This window comes from Diabrotica virgifera, chromosome 9 (assembly GCF_917563875.1).
Source record: "Diabrotica virgifera virgifera chromosome 9, PGI_DIABVI_V3a".
In the NCBI taxonomy this organism is placed as follows: Eukaryota; Metazoa; Arthropoda; class Insecta; order Coleoptera; family Chrysomelidae; genus Diabrotica; species Diabrotica virgifera.
In genome coordinates, this window is record NC_065451.1 from 190,124,243 (window position 1) to 190,141,537 (window position 17,295).

Below are 17,295 nucleotides of genomic sequence, written 5' to 3' on the forward strand. Positions count from 1 at the left end.
TGTAGGGAAAAAGATGGATTGGACGAAAGAATCTTTCATGGCTTCATAATATTAGACAATGGTGTGGTTTCACAGTAAAATAATTATTTCGAGTAGCAGTCGATAATGGTTTCAGGAAACTGTAAACATGATGACGGCAAACGTCTGAATACCGACACGGCACCTAAAGAAGAAGAAGAAAAAATAGCGAGAATAAGCTATTCCTTCCGGCTAAATCGTGCTATTGTAATGTACGAAGCTACTTTAAAAAACACGCCCAATGGTGCTGAATCTATCTTCTTTTGAAGCAAACAATTTTTGGATGACACACAGATATTCTCTTTTCATTACCATTTTTCAGTGCGTCACAAATTATAGAAAAAAAGGTAAGTCCGTGATAATACACATTTATGACATTTATTCTAACATGACATTTTAGTTAAATCTGACAGTTGTCACATTTTATTTTCAATTTGGAATAAAAACAAATCAATTGTGTCTATTGTATTTATAAAATGGTATTTACTTTGATTTGTATAGTCTTATAAATTGTACAGATTATATTGATAATATTATTATTTTATTTAATAAATATTTCTTTTTTGATTATGGCGCCATCTATCGACAACTAGAATAACTAGAAGAAATGTTATAAATGTCTGTAATCACCGACGTGCCTTTTTTTCTGTCACATACAATTTAATGCGTTAGAAAGAAATCGAAAAACTGTTCGCACCGAAATCGCACTGAAAAATGGTCATGAAAAGGACTATAGGTATATGAATTCCTGTTAAACAGATTAAAATTATATTGCATAAAAATTAATTCATACACTCTGTATGAGCATTTCAGACTAAATGTGAACGCTGGCAACGTTCATTCACATTTATGACATTTGATATTTAGACAATCCTATTGTGCGTCATATGTCAAAGTCAAATGCGTTTAAAACAAACACAGAAGAGTAGGTGTTTGTATTGTGTTAATTATTATAAATTATTGTCCAGTTTATAAAAAATGTGAATGTCCTGTTGCCAAAATGACCAGACACGGGCGTTTTCAAGATTACTGTTTGGTCCATGATAATGATGCAGATGAGATTGATCTACTGCCAGATTTCCGCAAACCAAGATGCCGTTACAAGAGATGCATCTGTATAACAATTACGCTGTAAGAACGCCCTTTATGTGTATTTTTATCAACATTTAATTGCATTTTTTAGAATATTGAGCACTGTTTTTTATTAAATCTTGCCCAAGTATACTTTCGCTCTCTGAGCATCATCAGGGGCATTTGCTCAGAAAGGAAGACATCCCAGAATGTCCTAAACATTTGTTTAAAATTAAAGATTCTTTCTTTCTCTTTCGAAGTAATTTTTCGACTTTTCCTGCTTCTACTACCTTTTTATCCATTTTTTCTTGGTCTGTCTCTTTTTCTTTTTACGATGTTCTTTGCTTTGTGGAGTTTTCTTGTAGTTCTGTTGGATTGCATCCTCATCAAATGCCCATACCGGTTCATTTGTATCTTTGCTAGTTTATTCATTATTGGTTCTTGGTTGGCCATTCTCCTAATAGTCTCATTGATTAATCTAATCCATTTTGACTTTCCAACTATCCTTCTTAAATGTCTCATCTCCATTCCATTTATCCTACTCTTATGTTTTTCCAGAATTGTCCGAGTTTCACTTGCATGAGCACATTTGGTATCACTATTGTGTTATATATTCTTATTTTTATCGCTCTGGTAAGTTCTCTTTTTCCCAGTATTGATGCTAACAAATAGTATAACTTATTTGATTTCTTTGCTTTATTTGTTATTTCCCAGTCTATTTTTCTGTGCATTGATCTACTGCCAGAATTCCGCAAACCAAGATGCTGTTACATGAAATGCATTTGTATAACAATTACGCTGTAAGAAAGCCCTTTATATCCATTTTTATCAACATTTAATTGTGTTTTTTTAGAATATTGAGCACTGTTTTTTGTTAAATCTTGCCCAAGTATACTATCGCTCGCAGAGCATCATCAGGGGCATTTCATCAGAAAGGAAGATATCCCAGAATGTCCTGGACATTCTGGGATAGTCCTTTCTTTATTTCTTCCCTTTCTTATCCCTTTAAGGTGTCGGATTTGGGTGTCTTTAGCTACGTATTCACCCATATCTTCCATTATTTTCTGTCTTGTGCTATTATTTCCGTGTCTTCAAGCGTTTTCTATTGATCTATCTGGTCCCATTCGATTGACATGTTCATTCCAGTTGTTTTTCTTGTTTTTATCCACCTGTTAATATTTTAAATTTTTCATTGTTCGTGTATAAATACTTCTGTTGCTTTGTCTATCTCTTAATGTATGCCTGCTATTGATCTTAATACTTTCATTTCGATATTGTTGATTTCTTGTTTCGCCTTTCTTGTATTGGTCCTTATCTCCACTACATATGTTAGGATCAGTCTTATTGTTGCCTTGTATACTTTCATTTTGCTTTCCGTGGTAAGATATTTTTTCTCCATGTGGTTTCTCAGAGGCAAACACTTACTCTTGCTGCTTGTCTTGTGGTCTCTGTTCTTATATTCCTGTCACTAGTGATCTCTACACCGAGGTTAATTGATATTTCTTGTTTCATGAATTTTTCTCGTTAGATTAGTTTACCTACTGGGTTTCATTCTAATCAGATGTCCATACCAGTTTAATTGTTTCTTTATTTATATTTAAAAGCCAGAGATACGGGATGCAGCCAGAAAGCAGTTTCTTAAAGAAAATTCTTGGATTTAAAATATTGTTTATTATGTTTATTTCAATTATTTTAATTGTTTAATTGTAGTAAACTTTGTATCTAGGGCTTTTCATCTTCCTCGTTTTATGAGAGATGTTGCTGTTTTGTATCTCAAAGGTGGACTCATTGCATCGCAGTGTTTTGCCTTAAATACATAGGCAGGCTGTTGATATTTGGTGTAGAGTTGTGACTGCATAGCTCCACCGAGGACGCATGAGATGCAGCAATAGCTATCTGAAGATGGTGGTCCAACTCTGAATCAAATAAAAACAAAAAGTGTCTTTCCCTTTTACTGTCTCTTTATTATTTTGTTTATTATTGGTTCCTGTTTGGTTATACCTCTTATTCCTTCATTTTTTATTGTATCCCATTTGATCTTTCCGGCTATAGCTTGTAGATGTCTCATCTCAATTGCATTTATCCTACTATTATGCTTTTTCTGCAAGGTCCAATTTTCACTCGTATATCGTCTGTATCACAATTGTACCTAGTGTGTAGTACAGTTTGATTTGTTTGTTCTGTTTGTTACTTCGAGGTCCATTTTTCCATTATTGGTAATTATATTATAACTGCATATGCAGTAACTATTTCCAGTAGAGTCTTTTTGCATTTTATATTTATTCAACTTTCTTCTTTTTCGCTGATGACCAATATTTTACTTTTCTCCATGTTTATTTCCATAAGGACTATATCATCCACATAAAATAAGCCTTTTAAAACATTTGTTTAAAATTAACTATACAAATAACAATACACACTAGACAAAGGATTTACCATTATACATTATGGTTAAATACTGAAACCTCAAAAGTCGAAAGCTACAACTTTTCAGCAAAACTGAAAAAACTTCACTGTTTAGTACATGTTTTTTCATTCTCTTCTGTTGAAAAGGATATTTTGGAATGTTTTTTCAAAGTAATAATTAAATAAATACTGAGAAAGAAAAAATATGGGTATTTATTTGTTGATGACTCTCTCCTGTCACTAATCTGACAACTGTATATTGTAGGCAACCTATACACTATTTATTGTACCTCCAACTTCGAATCATGTAGCAGCATTTAAATGTTTTAATCTGTTTGTTCTATGTCCAATGTGTATTATTTGTATCGTTAATTTTCAACAAATGTCCACTACATTCTGGGATATCTTCCTTTTTGACGAAATGTTCCTGATGATTCTCTGAGAGTGAAAGTATTCTTCTGGAGGGCGAACTTATATATTCGAGAATTCCACCATCTCTTGTTTTAATTTAACTTCATTTTATTTTCAGATGTGTTGTCTTGGCCCTCATAATGTTTATGCTAGTTTAACCATAGTGTTACCATTATGCTAGTTTAACCATATCTTGTTTTAATTTAACTTCATTTTATTTTTAGATGTGTTGTCTTGGCCCTCATTGCGTTTATGCTGGTGTTCATCGTATTTCCTTTCGTTTTTATGAACTCGATTCCACTGCAAACAAGCCTTATATTTACACGCTGTAAGTAGCTATTTAAAACAATAGTAATTTAATTATGTTAGTGCTATTTGGTGTATAATAATTTAAATTCTAGAATTCTAATGTTTAAAAACATTTTTATAATAAATAATGTCTTCTTAAACGTCTTAATCCTAGTGTAAAAACGCTGACCATTCATTTATACTTACCTATAGATAAAAAATCTCAAAAACTGAAATTCATCTCACATCAGGCATTTTTGCTATTTAAAATATTTAATTTTATTCCGTTAAAAATAAGATAATTTTTCTACCACCGTGTTAAAAATGCAATTTTTAGCACTCCATAGGAGCGTTAAAAATGCTACTTTAAAGCACTAGTGCTTTAAAAATTTTAAGGCACTGCAGTTAAAAGTAAATTGTCAAATTGTGAAACGTCAAAATATTTATATTTCATTTATTAACATTAATATTAATAGTACAACTTGCGCAATTTGAAAAAGGTGGTTTAAAAGGTTTTTTAAAATTTAATTTAAACTGTATTATTGCATTTTTAACACGTTTGTAGAAATAAACTATTAAAATTTTTTAGAATATACAACAATAAAAGTAGATGTATATAGTTGTTATGATTTACGTATTGACAGTATAGGCAGTTTTGATGTAATGTCAAGAAAAATATAGAAATGGAATGTCAGTCAAGTTCAAGTAAAAGTTTTTGTAGGTAATGTCCTGTAATTGAGAATGAATAAATTATAATTGTTGATATATAAGACGTTTGTAGAAAAAATATTGTATGATATATGTGTTAAAAAGTACATTTTTAAGGCACTCATGTGAATTGCAGATTGAGCGAAGCGAACTTTCACATGCGTGTCTTAAAATTGTACTTTTAACACTTATATCATAAATAACTATTAAACATGTTCTAAATATTACAATGGTATTAAAAGATAAATAAATTAATCGACATAAATGTTTAAACTTCAATAAGGCAGAAGAAGATACGAATTAAGAAAATTAAACAAACATTTTAAGAGGACAGAAACATGGAAAAAGAAATCAAAACCTTAGTAAAGGAAAAGAAAACTGCCTGGAAGTAATACATCCAAGCATTCATTGAAAGTGATAAAGTGCAATATCTTACAACAACAAATAAATAACAGTCAACTAAAAACAGAGAAAATAGAAACATGGAAAAAACATTATTCAGAAATATTTCGGGGTGAACTAGCGGAAGAGTATGTAGAGGAAGACAAAGCAGTGGAAAGCTTACTGGAGATAACAAGAGAGGAAATGGATGAAACCATAAATAGAATCAAAACAGGAAAAGCATGTGGGAAGGATGATGTAGGGTATTGCTTGAAAACTACCTGTCGTCAACAAATACCCCGGGTTCGAAAGTAAATAAAAGTCTCTTTATTAAAAAAAAACTTCTATTTATCTAATTCTGTTCTAAGTTAGCTTGAAAGGTTGCACAAAAATGAATTACGAAAACAATATACTTCTAATGGATTGTAAACAACGTAAAATAATTAAAATGGTTTTATTATGTAGGCAGTATGAAAAGTCTGATCCAGTCAGCAGTGTATCCTATCTTAGACTTTTCAATTCACATTATATTACAACACTAACTTAACTGTTAGTTTCCTCCGTTTTCCGTCCAAAGTGTATGGCAAAAGGTTTTAGTCTATTCAGCAAAGCAATATGATATAATTTCCCTGAAGTAATTATTATTATCAAAACAAACAGATAAGTGGAAGATTGTGGCAGTGTTTATATTATGGAAAATATTCGTTACTCAATGCTTTGAACCTCTTAATAAAACGGTTTCTGAATACAGGGTGAGCCCAAACAGACAACAATTAATACAATATTTAAATGGCTCGAACAGATGACATTTCATCAGAAATTATATAAAGTATCTAGGAGAAAAGGGAAAGGAATGGCCGACGTAAAGTTGATCCTCTATTATCTTTTTCTTACTAATTATGAAGATTTTTGTCTTCTTTATTTTTGTATTCAATCCATATTCTGACTATGTGATTTTGTTCATAAGGACTTGTAGGTTTTCTAGGTTGTCCATACTATGATGTCATCCTCATATTCGATGTTGTTTACTTGGTACACGTTTCATAGAATGCCTTTTACAGTTTCGTACAAAGCTTTGGTAGATATTCTTTCAGATGAGAGATTCATTATTAGAGGAGACATGCAGTCTTGTCTCACTCCACTCATAAATTTCACGTATTCAGTTTATTTACCAAAGAACAAAGCCTCTCCCGTACCAACAGCATTTATAAACCCAAATTGGCTGGAGGAAATTTGACTTTAGGATTTTAGGAGATGACTCGTGGGACTTATCACACTGTATTCTTCACATTTTTGAAGTTATACTTCTTTACGATCGAAAGTTGAATTTTTTTTAATTAATTCTGGGGGCATGCGCACGCAGACAGTATGTAGTTCGTTGCTAATCTTTCAAGTTATGTATGTATCAGCGCAAATAAGTCATTAAAAGGATATATTAGTGTTTTTAGTGAATGTATTATTTATTATAATTTTTGTGTCTTTAAATTTGTCTTCTTCGGGAGTAAGATAATAAAATATCTATTATAACATTTTTATACTTCACTTGATCTATTTGTCACCGTGATGTATAATTATATCCGAGACGTCACGTAAACGGGGCTTGATAGCTTGGTTGGTAGAGCATTGGACCAGAGATCGGGAGGTCCCGGGTTCAAATCCCGGACGATTTATATTCTTTTTTTTTTTAATTTTTGGTATTGTTTTAATAAAAAGTTTTGAAAGTGGTAAGTAAGAAAGTTAGTTTAATATTTAAATAAAATACAAATAAACTGTCAAGTATATTTATTTCGTTGAAATTAAATAATAGAAGTATAACTTCTTACGTGCGTACAAAGTACACACACATTCTTTTTTTTTGGATCCTGTTTTTTTTTTGCAAGTGCAATAAACTTAGACTTCAGCCATTTTGTTAGTATTTCTTCAGAGTTGTATATGTTGTTGAGTATCTTTGTGATTATTGCTATTTATTTGTTGTTCATTGTCGTTGTCAAAAGCCATAGAGAGGATTAAAGAAAGCTTAATGACTTGAATTTTGTTTAGGTATTGTTTGTATTGGCGGAGTCCATCTTGTAGCCACTATACATGTCTTATTTATTAAATAAGCTTATTTCTTCTAAAATTATAAGACATTTAACAACTTAGACTTGGCTAAATGTGTTATGGAAACTAAGTACATACATGCACATTGTGACATTTTTGAATTTTCAAAGTAAGGGAAATTATATAGAGGTGGAAATAGAAAGGTGTTGTTGCAGGTCTTAAATTAGGCAAATTATATTGCAACAGCTTTAACGTCTTGATGATTATAATCTTTTTTTTATATAGAAAATGTAAAAAAAAGTGTCTAAGTACCGTTAATTGCTCTGTATAGGTACATATTCTTAAAATACTGTAACACTGATCTACATTCCAGCTTCATAACAAACTAATTTTTTGTTATTTTTATTTTTAAGTTAACTTACCCAGAAATCCCGAATACTTTGAAAATCAGCATTTCCCAGCCTACAGGAACAGATATGTCAGTTTTAATTATACAAAGGATGAAGGCAGTAAGCTTCTTGGAGTCTGGCACATTCTTCCCGTAAATCTAGCATATGAAGATCTATATGACAATGCGACTGACATTAACTATGATGAAATCTTACTCAACAGTAATTACAGTGTTCTGCTTTATTTCCACGGAACTGGGGAAGTGAGATCGTACAGCGAAAGAAAATATGAGTTGCTGAGTTATAACTTCCAAATTATAGCTTTTGATTATAGGGGTGAGTATTGCATGTATTGTTGAGGTTTTTAATAGCTTTCAATTGCTTGATCCATTTCTTCTTCCTGTAGTGCCTATCCGTTTCGAATGTTGGCGATCATCATGGCAATCTGTACTTTGCACACTGCTGCTTTAAAAAGATTTGTGGTTGTTGTGTTGAACCACGTACATAGGTTTTTCAGCCAGCAAATCCTTCACTTTCCTTGTCCTCGTTGTCCTTCTACTTTTCCTTGCAAGATTAGTTGCAGCAGTCCACATCTTTCACTGTTCCTCACATTGCTATCTTTAATTTCAATGCGTGTCCTGATTTCTATACCTTGGTCATTATTCTCATTTACCCAGGTACCCAGATATTTGTAGGTATTCACTCTTTCTACTTGTTTTCCATCAATATGTGGCCTTCCTACTGTATCTTGCTTAGAAATAATCATTCAGACAGCTACAACTTACTATTTTCGTCTTTTTAATTTCACAGGATATGGTGACTCTTCAGATGGAGAACTTACTGAAGATACAGTTGTGGAAGATTGTGTTGAACTATACAAATGGGTCAGAAATCGAACAAAATCTGATATTTATGTTTGGGGCCATTCTCTGGGGGCTGCCCTAGCTACTAGGACAGTGGCTGAGATGGAAAATTACTACAATGTGCATACCAAGGCATTAGTTTTGGAGTCAGGATTTACCAGCATGAGGGATGAGCTGTATGTTCATCCATATGGAAAGGTAAGTAAGTAGGTTTATTTATGAGGTTTGTTTCTGTGATTATTGTGATTGATTGACGTTCCATTGGATGCTTACGAAAACCCAGACATCCAAAGTGAAAGTTATCTTCCAACACCAAATTGTTCTATATGGTCCACATAATGGGGGAGGGGAGGGGGAGAAATCGGTAAATTCGTAGTTTTTTAGTTTTTCGTAAATATTTCTAAAACTGTGCGGTTTAGCATGAACAACCTTCTATACAAAAATGTTCTACATTAAATTTGAAATAAAAAAGGTCCTATGCATAATCCTTCTAAAATGAACGGTTCCAAAGTTACGGAGGTAGTATAGTATAATTAGTCCAAAAAAATGCCTAACCCAGACATCCAAAATAAAAGTTTTCCTCCAACACCAAATTGTGCTATATGGTCCACATATTATTCAGTAAAAAGTTACATTATGGCTAAAGGTTATAAACCAAGGCCAGAATCAGAACAAAAAAAAAGTTACACCATTTTGAGCGTCCGGTTTGGGGGGGGGGAGATGGGGGAGAAGTCGGTAAATTAGTAGTTTTTTTAAGTTTTTCGTCAATATTTCTAAAACTATGCTTTAGCGTAAACAATGTTCTATACAAAAATGTTCTACATATAATCTAAAACAAAAAAGGCCCTATACATAATTGTTATAAAATCAACGGTTACAGAGTTACAGAGGGTGAAAGGTGGAGGTTTTCGATATTTTTATATTTATTGGGCAATTTCCTACTGATTTTCTTTAATAGGATTGTGTTTTATAAATCAAATTTGCTATTTCAGTGGCCGATGGTATGTTAGTGATAAGCCCTTGAAGAAACGTCAACCTCACCACCCAAAATCATCATCAATTGCCCAAAAAATATAAAAAGTATCGAAAACCTCCACTTTTCACCCTCCGTAACTCTGGAACCGTTGATTTTATAACAATTATGTATAGGACCTTTTTTGTTTTAAATTTTATGTAGAACATTTTTGTATAGAACATTGTTTACGCTAAGTATAGTTTTAGAAATATTGACGAAAAACGTAAAAAAAAAACTACTAATTTACGCCCAAACCGGACGCTCAAAATGGTGTAACTTTTTACTGAACCATAGGTGGACCATATAGAACAATTTGGTGTAGGAGGAAAACTTTTATTTTGGATGTCTGGGTTAGGCCTTTTTTTGGACCCATTATAATATACTACCTCCGTAACTTTGGAACCGTTCATTTTAGAAGGATTATGCATAGTACCTTTTTTATTTCGAATTTTATGTAGAACATTTTTGTATAGAGGGTTGTTCATGCTAAACCGCACAGTTTTAGAAATATTGATGAAAAACATAAAAAACTACGAATTTGCCGATTTCTCCCCCCTCTCCCCCAAACCCGCTCAAAATGGTGTGACTTTTTTCTGAGCATTATGTGGACCATATATATCAATTTGGTGTTGGAGGATAACTTTCACTTTGGATGTCTGGGTTATGCCATCTTTTGGATCAATTCTATCATACTATATGCAGTATTGATTTGCGTCTAAGGATTTCTTTAACAGTAATTATAGTTTGTTACTTTTAATTTTTAATATTGTGTATTCTACTAACAGATATGTCTATTCTAAAATTTCGGGTAGGTACTGCTTTTATCCTTCTCGCACAGTATGTAAGTGTATTGATCTATCTCGCCGGTCATAAAACATGTGACATGTATTATGTATGACGACAAGCCTTGTAGGCATAGGGATAAAATGTTTAAATTTCTGATTACATTTTATTTTAGTGTATAAAATTTTATTTAATTACACTTCAGTCATTTTATACACTCCTTCACTACCTCCCTCCATCTCCTTCCGTCCAATGCTAGTTCTTTCCACCTCTCAATGTTACTTTTCTTCAGGTCTTCGAACACAGTGTCCTTCCATCTTTTTCTTGGCCTGCCTTTCCTTCTCTTTTGTATTGGTCTTCGTGAGAGTACCATTTTTAGCATTCTTTTACTTCCCATTCTCTCGATAGGCCTTAAATATTACATTCTCTGTGCTTTCATCGTCGTCGTGATTGTTGGCTCTTTATACAGTTCTTCCAATTCTTTATTGGTTCTTCTTCTCCATTGACCTTTTATTTTCACACCTCCATATATTGCTCTTTGCATTTTTCTCTCCCATCTTTCTAAAAGGTCTGTTTCTGACTTTTTTTAGCACCCATGTTTCGCATGCGTATGCTACTGTAGGTCTCCTAACAGTCTTACAAATTTTGATTTTTGTTTTTCTTGAAACGTATTAGGATTTCATTAATGTTCGTAATGCTCCATACTTTTTATTTCCTTTAGCTATTCTTGCCTTTATCTCCCCTTCTTCATAACCATTTTCATCTATTTTGGCTCCCAGGTAATTAACTTCTTTGGCACTTTTGAACGAGTATGTTTTTTCTCCATCTATTTGTACTATGATGTTATTTTCGTTTTCTTTTTGGATCTCTCCCATTATCATATACTTTGTCTTTTCTTCATTTATTTTAAGTCCCAATTTTTTGACTTCTGTTATTATGTTTTTCATTAACTTTTGTAGTTCTTTCTTGCTTGTTGCTAATAGTGTCAGATCATCTGCAAGTGCTATGCATTGATGGCCGTTTTTAAATATCGTTTATTGAATGTTTATTCTGCTTTTCCGGATTATGTATTATAATAGATACAAAATGAAAAATCTACATATTATTTATTATATTATTATATAGAAAAAATCTATTATCCGATATCCAAATTAATAAAACAAAGAACTTTACAAATGCTTATTTGATATATGTGTTTAAAAATATACTTATCATGTGGTTAAGATTAGATTAGATTATGGTTATTTCATTAATGCTTTATGTGGAAATAATTAGCACCTTGATAAGAACTGCCGGTTTCATATGAGAGGAAATGATAACATAGAGGGTAGAAAGAATTGACGAAGAATATGACGATCATAATTGACTAGAATCGCCATATCTAATACTGTAGCCTGTTTGCTTTTGGAACATTTTACATCAGGAGATGCCATCATGTCAGTCTCATTTTTATTTCATGGGAGGTTTTTTCATTATTATGACCTGAAAAGAAATTCGGACGTTTGAACCAAGATTTTCTCCAAAAAAAAACAAAAAACCAGCTTTTTTGGTTTAAACCAGGTTTATTTGATACAAAGTATAATAAGTATAAATAGTTTAAAAATGAATAAATTATTTCATAAAATTATAATAATAATGAAAAAAAAATGATTAAGGGGAAAGGAGCAAAATGCAAAATTTTGACGCCTGTCAAAATTATCAATGTATTTTAAATGTACTCATTTTTTCGAATCCTGAGAAAACTTTTGAGAAAGTATTTTTGAAAAATTTAAATGCAGAATGAAAGATTACTTTATTACCGAGGGCCGAAAATCCCTTAGAATAAATACAACTTTCTTTTGAATGAAATATTTTAAATTAAAAATTACACTAAATTTTCTCTTAGTTTTTCACCCCTTTAACTTATTAAAATAAATATTATAGAAGTTTTCAGGGACTTTTGGTCTTCGGTAAAAATGTAGTCTTTCCTTCTGCGTTTAAATTTTTCAAAAACTTAGTTTTCTCAGGATTCGAAAAAATTAATCCCATTTAAATAGCATTGAAGCCGAAAGTTTGTACCGATCCACATAAGACAACTTTCAATATTCAAAATAATTAAGTTTAAAAGTAAAAAAATTTAATGTATTTATCTTAATTTTCTTCATTGCGGCAGTTGTAATAAATATTCACACACAAAAATTAATATAACAAAAGAACATCTTTAAATGTAATAATATTCAAAATAACTAAGTGCGAAAGTAAAAAAAAATATTAATTTATCTTAAATTTTCTTCATTCGCGGCAGCTGTATTAAAAACTTTAAATAAAAACACCAGTATGCAGGCTCAATAAAAAAACCAGGTTTTTTTCTAAAAAAAACTAGTTGGTTTAAACCATGGTTTTAAGCATGTTGGTTTAAACCTGCCAACTCTGGTGATGCCTAAATGACTTTTCTATCAGTATTATGTCCTGCGCGATTTGGCCAACACGTCACCAATGCAACCGAAGTGCAGCATTATCCCACACCCGGGATTCTAGGCTAGGATCCCTACTGTAAGGACTGACGTATAAGTAAATGTATTGTTGCTCGTTTCCCGCCAATAGGACGCACCTACTTTATTCGAAATACATTAATAATATTTGTATAACAGTATAACAATGTTATTTTCAGATACAGATAGTTATAATAAACTCGTTTAGATTGACGTCACTAGAGCTACTGCTATCTTCGCGTCCATTTATTTTTTACGTTGACTAATATCCCTGCCAGTGAGAACTTTTAATCCCCAACTTTTTATGTTTTATTATTTTAAATCTTATAAAAAAATCAATCAAATTAAAATGAAATAAGTAACCAGTGTATATCTTCCACGTTTACTTCATTATTTAACATCCCAAGTAGCACAATAAAAACATTTTAGTTTTATTTAAGGTTTATAAAGGTTTTATTGTGATAAATATGAAGATAAGGGTTTTAAAGTTACCTTGTAGATATACTGCCAGAACTTTAAAACTGTTAAGCATTTGTCACTAGTTTTAAAGTATCTAATAAGAGTAGTATCAAATAAAACTAATTAATCTTAATAGATAATGTGTCTCATTGTAGTTTTAAAATGGTTTATTTTCAGTTCACTTTAAAACTAATCAGTTTTATGAAGAACTTCCAGACTATTTGGTTTTATTAGATTCTAGTTTGTGACCTTTTAGTTTTATTGCAGTTTTAAAGATTCTCCTAATATGACTAATAAAACCTATTATTAAAACTACTTGATCTCAAGACTATTATTTCAGTAAATCATATGCCATAAAACTATTTTTTAAGTTTTCTTTAAAAGGAAACAGTAGCTATCAACAGGTAGCAAGAACGCGTTACAAGATTGCGGCTGTAATTTTGAATATTTTTTCGAGATATTTGGCACACATATTCGTAATATACTAAAGAATGGCGGTACAGAGCCCAATTTGAAAAATAATATGTGGAAATTACTCTGTAATTAAATACAATATTAAAAAAACGAGCCTGTACCGCCATTAAGAAGAACAAAAAATAAGCTTTCTTCAAATAAACTTTTTTATCCGATGACTAGATTTTGTGTCATTTTGGAACTACTAAAATTTTCGTAAGTAGTTCCAAAATGACACAAAATCTAGGCATCAGATAAAAAAGTTTATTTGAAGAAAGTGTATTTTTTTGTTCTTTTTAATGGCGGTACAGACTCGTTTTTTTTTAATATTGTATTTAATTATAGAGTAATTTCCACACATGAATATATTTTTCAAATTGGGCTCTGTACCGCCATTCTTTATTATATTACGAATATGTGTGCCAAATATCTCGAAAAAATATTCAAAATTACAGCCGCAATCTTGGAACGCTTTTTCGCTACCTGTTGATCGCTACTGTTTCACCTTAAAGCTGCTTTCTTAAAAGCCATTATTAGGCTATATTAGAACCAAACGCTCTTAACTGAATCAATTTGGTTATCGCAAATACTAAACTATGCTTCTTGTTAGAAACAATAAAACTAAACTCACCCCTCTTCTTTCATGTCCAAAATGGTCGGCTATTTGTTTTAAAGCAAACAGTGGTGTAGTTTGTTGTAAAAAGTGGAAGTACAGTTAGTATGGAAAAAATAAGTCGCAAGTACTTAAAATATAAACGAACTGGTCATTACGACTTATTTTTCAAAGAATACAACACACACAGCACTACGACGCCTCGATTTTAAGGTTAGATTCACATTAAAACCTAGTAGCATTATTGGCAGCAGCATTAAAACTAAACGGTTTTAATACCAAGGCAACCTTGCTTTCATGTAGGATATATGCTCTTGGAAAGGTATAAAATAAAACCATTTGATCTTAACAATTCTCTGTCGATAGACTAAATAGTTTTATTTGGTTTTCGGCCATATTGCTTTCTGAAGATGCTGAAAGCCATGATAAATTACAATATAAGGCTTATATAAAAATTATAAATAAGCGACTTAAAGACATAAATCCGATTTATTTTAGCATTAAAACATTAAAATTGTAGATAAAAATATTTTTCTTTCAAATTAATATTTTTCGGATATCAACTGTTTTATTATTATTATTTTTTAATTGCCAAAAGTCAGAAATTTTAGGGCGCGTGAGCTATTTAGACCTATTTTTGCTAACATTATCAATAAAGTTGGGTGCGCAAGTGTTTTTCTACCTTGACATTCCGAAATAACCAAATACCTACTTTTTATTATTTTATGGTTACAAATACGGAAATACGTATCTACCTACCATAACACATGTAAAAATTTGTTGGCCTATATGGAGTATTGGGTTTAAAGAATCATTTAATATGGTAAATTGTCTTTAAAAGAAACCCTTTTAAGTTTGCTATAAAACTGCCTCCACTTAAAGTGTCTTTTAACATGGTTTTAAAAGCACCTTCACAGCAGCTTTAAAACCAGTTGCTTAAGAAAACAAAGTTTTAAAAAGGTTTTTATTTTTGGTTTTATTGACCTCTTTCAGTGTGGGCCCTTTTATACTGAAAGCGGTTTTATTGCAACCTTAAGGTTTACTTAAAAACCAATTGGTTTTAATTTTAGTTTTATTCTACAGTTTTAAAGCATCCTTAAAAGACTTAATAAACCCGTTCGGTGCCACTTGGGATAGCCTGTAATTTTTAAAGTGAATACTTCTTAGCGCCACCCAATATCCAAGATAATAATGATAATGAATAAATATAAAATAATGCTGAAAAAAATAGACTACAATAAATAAAATAAAATAGGTAATCTTTTATTCGTCACAAATCAGTATTTTTATTTTTACAGTATAATAATAATCAAAATTAAGTAATTAAACATACATATAAGATAATAATGAAAATGTAAATAATGAATAAATTCTATATTACATTTAAGTATATAATGTTAACATTATGTCACATAGCTCTGTAATCAAAGCAATTAAAGACCTATTTTTTTTATTTTGAAACTAGATGTATTATTGTTTAGTCCCTCGTAGATTTTTGCAAAGGTAGAGTGTAAGAAACATTGTAGTTGTAACCACCTCCCCCCCCCCTTTAGGATCATCCTGGTTACGCCGTTGGCCGGTACACAGTAAGTTGAGTGCGGATGTTCAGTAAACAAATAATTTTGTAACCATGAATATTTTCAATCACAACCCAAAAAAAACTTAAAAAATTCAATTTTTGGACTTTGGCTGCCCTTAACTCATTAGATAAAAACAAAAACAAAATCGGTTAATTCGAAAAAGTTGCTATGTACATACCTACCATAACATTGGACAGTTTATTATCCCTATATATCCAGTCCCACAAAAGGGATTCGTCAAAATATCTGCAGACAAAATCAGCCAAACTGATTTGCGATATCTAATGAAAGGTCGTACGAAGCTGATCTTGTTATAGATCAGGATTAATCTGTAAAAAACGTGTATTTTTGGATGTGAGAAGTGGCATTCGGATTTTTGCAGATAAAGTTAGGTGACACCTTCAGTAGTAATAATTGACTTATGCTCCTTCTCAAATATGCCCGGAACATTAATAAAAAAATTAAAATATTTAAAAATTTCCAAAAACATCGATTTTTTCTGCTTTCTTTGCTTATAACTTTAAAACGGTTCGTTTTGGAACAAAATCGTACAGAAATAAAATAAAGATAATTGAATTTTGTATGATATACGACTGGTCAAAAATGTCTTAAGGTATTACCTTTTCTGTAATATAGCAATAAATACAAAATAAGGGGGCAAAATACGCCTGTTGTTATTCAATGTTTCTTAACCACTTTGGTGGCACTTAGAACTTATAACTTACTTAAATGGTCTACCAAATTTCATTAAAATTGACCTAATAGATTTTGCATAATAAATTTGCAATGTAAATGTTTTTAAAAAAGTTCAAATTTTTTAAAATATTTCTGAACAAAAAGTAGACCATTTAGAAGTTGGCTAATTTTTTTACATATAAAGAGGTGCTATCTAATACACTTTACATAATTAAAATCGGATTATTTAAGGGGCTTCAGCAATGTTTTAAAATTATTAACAATTTTTTTCTTATAAACAAATAGCTTTGTTTAATAATAAAAAAATTAATTTTTAGCAATGCAAAATAATTAAAATACTGTCAGCAGAATTGCTATTTTATTTTAATCAAAAGTTATTCTCGTTCAAAAATTGCAATTTTTCGATTTTTTGAATGTTCCACCGCGTTTATCTCGAAAACTATGCATCCTACGAAAAAACGAAAATTTTTTGCTTAGAATTACCCAAGAAATACAAATATATGGTTTATTTTGCGAAAAATCGATGTTATGTAATTCCTCAAGTTCTTTGTTTATAACAATCTTATCGACATCCGGATCAACTGTTACCCAAAAAATTCGTGTTCTACGGGTCAAAATACATAAAAAAACTTGGGTAAGTTCATCTAAAT

At 31.1% G+C, this 17,295-nt stretch overlaps 1 protein-coding gene across 1 annotated transcript in view; it reads left to right on the forward strand.

Annotated features, from left to right (window-relative positions):
- Positions 1-890: 890 nt before the first annotated feature.
- Positions 891-17,295, forward strand: part of LOC114328998 (lysophosphatidylserine lipase ABHD12) — a 36,597-nt gene continuing 20,192 nt past the window's right edge. The window contains exons 1-4 of the mRNA XM_028278005.2: positions 891-1,149; positions 4,131-4,234; positions 7,737-8,048; positions 8,523-8,773. Of these exons, the coding sequence (XP_028133806.2) occupies positions 1,019-1,149; positions 4,131-4,234; positions 7,737-8,048; positions 8,523-8,773 (798 nt within the window). The 5' untranslated portion in view covers positions 891-1,018. The remainder of the gene's footprint in view (positions 1,150-4,130; positions 4,235-7,736; positions 8,049-8,522; positions 8,774-17,295) is intronic.